This window comes from Camelina sativa, chromosome 7 (assembly GCF_000633955.1).
Source record: "Camelina sativa cultivar DH55 chromosome 7, Cs, whole genome shotgun sequence".
In the NCBI taxonomy this organism is placed as follows: domain Eukaryota; kingdom Viridiplantae; phylum Streptophyta; class Magnoliopsida; order Brassicales; family Brassicaceae; genus Camelina; species Camelina sativa.
The window spans coordinates 12,038,208-12,044,810 of record NC_025691.1 but is presented as its reverse complement, the minus strand read 5'-3'; the positions used below and the strand labels follow the sequence as shown (position 1 = coordinate 12,044,810).

Here is a 6,603-nt window from a genome sequence, read left to right as displayed (position 1 = left end):
TTTTTTTTTTTTTTTTTTTTTCATTATAGTTATTGATACAAAGAATTAGCCTTATGAGAAAGACAAAAAAAAAATATCTACCATAAAAGAGAAATTAACAATTATTTGAAAATGATAGATCTAACTGCGTAATCTTTGATAAACGAATAAAAGTAACAATTATTTAGGTGAACTTATTGGTAGAAAAATCTCCATAATATTTGTTCCTGTTATAAGATATATATTTATGATTTAGGCATCTCTGAGTTCCCTTGTATAAGATATATACCTCCATAAAATTTGTTCTTGGTCTAACTTTAACAAACATACAAAAAAAGATTCTTAATTCATAGACATCAAAAAAAAAGATTGTGAATCACAATCACTCATGATCACCTAGCTAGCAGAATACTTATTGGTGGAAATTTTTAAAATTTTTGGGATTCCGTTGTTGTTGGTTTATGAACTTTTAGATATTTTATACTTTGATGACTCTAAAATACCTTGTTATATAAAAAGTTTTGTTATCACTGATTTTTAAATGTTATAAATTCTAGTGATATAGGGACATAGGATCTTCACTATTTTATTCATTAACCACATTTTTTAGAATACTACGACATGAGATTCTCAAAGTTTTTATATATCAAAAACGTAAATACACAAAAAGATCAAAACCTCTACAAATCTATCAGTTTTTTTTTAATCAACCATCTCTCTGGAAATCTAGCTCTCTCATTATTAAGGTCAGAACAATTAGTTAGAGAAATAAATAAAACGATTAAACATAACAGCTTGGAAATAAAAATGATGATAAGAAAACTTAAATTAATCACACAACTTTTCTACTGAATAATAATTGTTTAGTGGGATATGGGTTCAATTTGGAAAAAAAAAATGTATTCTAGGTGAAATTATTTTTAATTAAATTGATAGTGTTAAGGGCATGTCCAATGGAAGAGCGTAAAAGGGTGAGTCAACAATAATAAAATAATAAAATATTTAAAAAGAGGATTCTAACATCTATTTTACATGTGCTAACAGAGGATTGTAACGTTTTTTAGAAACGTAACGTGTTTCTACCCGGTGGAAATGGTCTAAGGTGTCAACCCATCTATAAACATAGCCTATGCTGTGCAATGTTTTTATCACGTATCATCCTATATGTCCCTTTGAGCCATAGTGTTGGAAGCTAACTAATATAAGCCTTTCATGGTTCTACTACTAAGTAGTAAGTACTAACAACTAAATGAGTTTAATAACTTTTTTTGTGTACTTGTTTTATTCCACGTCGCAAATTAAATGTCTCTACCAAAATTGTCTAACTAAAATAAAAAAACACAAGAGTACAAAATTGATTTATTTTTCACTCTAAGTATNAAAAAAAAAAAAAAAAAAAAAAAAACCAACAAAGAGAGATCGGATGAAATTTCATAACATCTTTTGAAATTATTCCACTTTCTACTAAAGATACTTTTATTAGCACTTTCAATGAAATAAATAAATGTAAAAGGAAACCGAAAGAAAGAAGAAACATTAATAATATTTTCTTACAAAAAATATAATTTTGTCTATTTCAAAAACTTTCGTAGGATATTTTGTAAAGTTTCAATCTTTTTCCATTTTCTCAATTTTTTTTAAGAATTAATTTTCCTTACGTTGCCTGCCTGAATCAACAAAGGCAATGGCAACATGTTCTTCCAGCCTATTGGTGTTATCAAATTTGAGATGGAATTGTAACAAAAGAAGACCCAATTTCAAGGTAAGAGCTCAAATCTCTGGTGAGAACAAGAAGACGACATCAGTGGAGCCTGTGAACAACGGTTCGGTCTCTGTGTCTACTGTCCAAAACCAAAAAGAGGCAAATGAAGTGAATGGGAAAGTAAAATCCCAGAAGAAGATAGTGAGTGATGAAATTGAGCTGTTGTGGGATGATGGTTACGGCTCCAAATCTGTCAAAGATTACTTTGCTGCGGCTAAAGAGATCTTGGAAAAACCTGACGGTGGTCCTCCTCGGTGGTTTAGTCCTGTTGATTGTGGTCGACCCGTTGAAGATGCTCCTACGTTACTCTTCTTACCCGGTAAACCAAATTCAGTTGTTGGGTTTTGTCTGTGCTCTCTCAAACGCTAAAAATTAAACCTTTGTATTCATTTCCTTAGTTCTTTGATTCTTTAGGCTGTTTACTTGAATTCTTAGATCATGTCGTTTTTACTGTTTTTATTATTAGTATCTGATTCTTAGATCATGTCCTTTTCAAAGTTCCATATTTTTTCCGATAATGCTTGATTGTTTAGGCTGTTTTGTTGAATTCTAATAATGGGGTTTTAACTGTCTTTATCTTAAGTAGCTGATTATTAGATCATCGTTGCAAAGTTCCAAGCTTTTAATATGGATTTGACTTTTGTAATGCTTGATGTGAATTTTGTATACAGGGCTTGATGGCACAGGGATGGGCCTCGTTCCACATCACAAAGCTCTTGGCAAGTATGTTTACTCTTTCTTTTTAGTCTCGGTTCTTTGATTTAACACTGGAGTAAGAATGTGCAAGTGGAGATATATAAACTTGAACAACCCTTAATGCAGAAGCAATAGTATCTATAGCAAGAAAACTAATCCAAATAAAAGGTTTCTTGTGGTTATGTTACCTCTTACTGTTGTTATTGTATTTTTCCCAATGCAGGGCTTTTCATGTCTCGTGCCTGCATATTCCTGTACTTGACCGAACTCCATTTGAAGGTAATATAAAACAGCTATATAAACATTTGGTTATACGTACTTGTCTTTTTATTATCATAGCATCGGTCTTCCCTTGCTTCTGTTGGCTTATGTTACCTATATGTCTGTGTATACATAGAGTATATATACATACAACAATGCTTAGATTACTTGCACTCAGCTCATTGTGTTTGACATCAAATGGAAGATTATAATAATGCGAGGAAAAGATTTCCATTAATGAATATGGTTGTCTACGTTTACTATTATATGTATATGATTGACTTCCAAATAGATAGAAATATCGGACGAGTGCTTCTTCTCTATAAGGTCAATAGTTGTTGATGTTGTCTCTGAATGTTCTTTACTGTTGGTTTTACCATTAAGGCCTGGTGAAAATAGTCGAAGATGTTTTGAGGCAGGAGCAGGCAACACGTCCAAATAAGCCGATATATCTTGTGGGCGATTCCTTTGGAGGATGCCTGGCTCTTGCTGTTGCTGCCAGAAACAGTTCATTAGACTTGGTGGTGATACTAGTCAACCCAGGTTCGCAGACACTTACTTATTCAGTTTTGTAGCTTTGTATCTAAATGCATACTTGCATAAGCTTGTTATTTGATGGCCAAATACGTTTCTCTCTTTTTTTTAGCTACATCATTTAATAGGTCACCCCTACAACCCTTGATCCCTATATTAGAGATGGTGCCAGAGGAGCTTCATTTTACAGTTCCATATGCTCTCAGCTTTATTATGGGTACATGAACTGATCTTAATCATATAAGTTAATAAGTCCCTTTTTTTTTTCTTTTTAAATTGTCTTTAATTAGGCTCTCTTGGTATTTTAGGTGATCCAATAAAGATGGCAACACTTGGTATCGACAACCAACTTCCAACAGGTATAAAACTGGAAAAGTTGAGACAGAGGCTTACTAAAACTATGCTCCCGCTTCTCTCTGTGAGTGTTTTTGTTTTATTTTATTGCATTTACTTTGTCCTGTATCAATACAAGATGACATCTTTTCTAACCATACGGTTTCAGGATCTCGGTGAAATTATTCCACGGGAAACTTTACTTTGGAAGCTTAAGTTGCTGAGATCTAGCTCTGCTTATGCCAATTCCCGCATCCATGCAGTTCAAGCTGAAACCTTGATCCTTGCTAGGTTATCTTCTTCCTTATTGTATTGCATTTCTTCTCTCTTCCTTATTTGTGGTCTATGAAAGTAATATCACAGACCTGGCTGGCGTACAATGGTTGACATATTATCAAGAAAATAGAAATGACTTTGGATTTCATGGACTTTCAGTGGAAAAGACATGATGCTTCCTAGCCAAGAAGAAGCGAAGCGGCTTCATGGGGTACTAAAAAACTGCTCAGTTCGATGCTTCAAGGACAATGGGCATACCCTTTTACTGGTAATTATAATTTCACATACTGATTACTTTTGAATGCACTTCCTTTTGTTCTGGATGGTAGGTGAAGTTAATGAAGTAGTGTCAAAAGTAATTTCTTACAAGAAGAGAAAAGCACAGAAGAGTATGACTATTATTCTGTGACTGACTGTTATTCATTTTCACAGGAAGATAGCGTCAGTTTGCTCACAGTTATAAAAGGTACAGGCAAGTACCGGCGCTCTTGGAGATATGATTTGGTTTCTGATTTCTTGCCTCCAAGTAAGGGAGAACTTGATTACGCCCTTGATGAAGTGCTCGGGTAACCATGCTAAGTCTTTCTTGACTCTTTAAATTTTTCTGACAAAAACACTGAAAGTAGAAGTTTATTTATTGTCTCGTTCGTTGGATCTCCTCAAAATGAGCAAAAGAGACCCAAATGCACTAAGCTTCATGTGATGTATCTGGTCTGATTTTATTCCTTTGTGATATGTAGATTCTTGCGAAATGCTGTTGGTTCTGTGTTCTTTTCAACAATGGAAGACGGGAAAATAGTGAGGGGACTTGCTGGTGTTCCAGATGAAGGTCCGGTGTTACTTATTGGTTACCACATGTTGATGGGTCTTGAACTTGGTCCCATGTCCGAGGCATTTATAAAAGAGAAAAACATTCTCTTTCGTGAAATGGCCCATCCGGTTCTGTATTCAGATAATAATCCAAGTAAGGAGTTTGATTATAGTGACTGGATTAAGGTATTTGGTGCCTATCCTGTCACTGCAACCAATCTTTTTAAGCTGTTATCTTCTAAATCTCATNNAGATTCTTGCGAAATGCTGTTGGTTCTGTGTTCTTTTCAACTATGGAAGACGGGAAAATAGTGAGGGGACTTGCTGGTGTTCCAGATGAAGGTCCGGTGTTACTTATTGGTTACCACATGTTGATGGGTCTTGAACTTGGTCCCATGTCCGAGGCATTTATAAAAGAGAAAAACATTCTCTTTCGTGAAATGGCCCATCCGGTTCTGTATTCAGATAATAATCCAAGTAAGGAGTTTGATTATAGTGACTGGATTAAGGTATTTGGTGCCTATCCTGTCACTGCAACCAATCTTTTTAAGCTGTTATCTTCTAAATCTCATATCCTTCTCTTCCCTGGCGGTGCACGAGAGGCTCTCCATAACCGGGTTAGCCATCTTTCATATCTTTTTCTTTTCTTAGTTTAGCACATGGAAAATTAGTAGCCAAAAGGAGTGATTCCACCCACTAAAAACGGGTGAAATCAAACAGTCTTGATTATGCCAGCTGAGCCTGCATATCCCCCTAAGGCCATAGAGAGATGTGAACAGAGTTGATGAAACTTTTAAAGTTCATTGTTTAAGAATCCATTCATTGTTGGCTATTTTAAGTCTTCATTGTTTGTTTAAGTTACTTCACCAACCGTTAGCATTTTTTTAACAAAATTTTATGTTATTTGTAAACGCAAACAACATATGCATTTTTAATCTGCTAAATAGGTGTTGTTAAAATTTCTGATTATATATACTACTTTTCTACGACCTTACAGGGTGAACAGTACAAACTAATCTGGCCTGAACAGCAAGAGTTTGTAAGAATGGCAGCAAGGTTTGGTGCAACAATAGTGCCGTTTGGAACGGTTGGTGAAGACGACATAGCTGAAGTAAGACTTCCCAAAATCCGAGTTTCTTGTGCACGGTTATTGAAACGAGGCGAAAATATATTTTTCTTTTGCTATTGCAGTTGGTTCTTGATTACAACGACCTGATGAAGATTCCAATACTCAATGACTATATCAAGGATCTTACTCTCGATACCAAACAATTTAAATTAAGGTAAAATTGCTTTTCATTTAACTCGAACTTGTGATCATGTTTTTGAAAAATTTATTCACATTATTTTGGTGTTTGAAAGATAATAACATAGAAATTGGATATTGAAACAACCAGAAGGGTACTAATGATTGTAGTGGTTGTTACTAGTCAAAAGATTGATGAGTTTTGTTTTGTGATGATAGGGAAGAATCAGATGGAGATGTAGCGAACCAGCCGCTCTACATACCAGGACTGGTACCGAAAATCCCGGGAAGGTTCTATTACCTGTTTGGGAAACCGATAGAGACAAAGGGAAGACCAGAACTTGTAAAAGACAGAGAAGAAGCAAACCAAGTTTACTTGGAGGTAAAAGCGGAAGTAGAGAATAGTATAGCTTATTTGTTGAAGAAACGAGAGGAAGATCCATATAGAAGCGTCTTAGACAGACTAAACTACAGTTTGACGCACACTACCGCAACTCAGGTTCCTTCTTTCGAGCCATGATTCAAACCAAAAAGCAAAAGAACAGAAGAAAAATGAGTAAGGTTAGTCTTTTTACAAACACAACATGTGGTATAGAACATTTCATGTATATCCCATCATTTATATAGTTGAATTCATATTTAACGCCCCAATCCATCACAAACCGTAGATAAAATCTCTTATCTGAATTAAAAAAAAAAAAAAAAA

At 34.6% G+C, this 6,603-nt stretch overlaps 1 protein-coding gene across 1 annotated transcript; it reads left to right on the top strand.

Moving 5' to 3' along the window:
• On the top strand, positions 1,520-6,548 carry LOC104700983 (acyltransferase-like protein At1g54570, chloroplastic). The gene is made up of 13 exons (XM_010416602.2): positions 1,520-2,060; positions 2,413-2,464; positions 2,661-2,716; positions 3,083-3,241; positions 3,345-3,449; positions 3,541-3,650; positions 3,735-3,856; positions 4,001-4,109; positions 4,274-4,407; positions 4,905-5,268; positions 5,649-5,762; positions 5,843-5,934; positions 6,117-6,548. The coding sequence occupies exons 1-13, from the start codon at positions 1,664-1,666 to the stop codon at positions 6,415-6,417; spliced, it is 2,115 nt and encodes a 704-aa protein (XP_010414904.1). The 5' UTR covers positions 1,520-1,663; the 3' UTR covers positions 6,418-6,548.

Excerpts from the sequence above, each read along its gene's own strand:
- LOC104700983 (XM_010416602.2), top strand. The coding sequence starts at position 1,664 with ATGGCAACATGTTCTTCCAGCCTATTGGTGTTATCAAATTTGAGATGG. Across the intron at positions 2,061-2,412 it reads TACGTTACTCTTCTTACCCG|GGCTTGATGGCACAGGGATG; the intron begins GTAAACCAAATT and ends TTTTGTATACAG. Across the intron at positions 4,110-4,273 it reads ATGGGCATACCCTTTTACTG|GAAGATAGCGTCAGTTTGCT; the intron begins GTAATTATAATT and ends TCATTTTCACAG.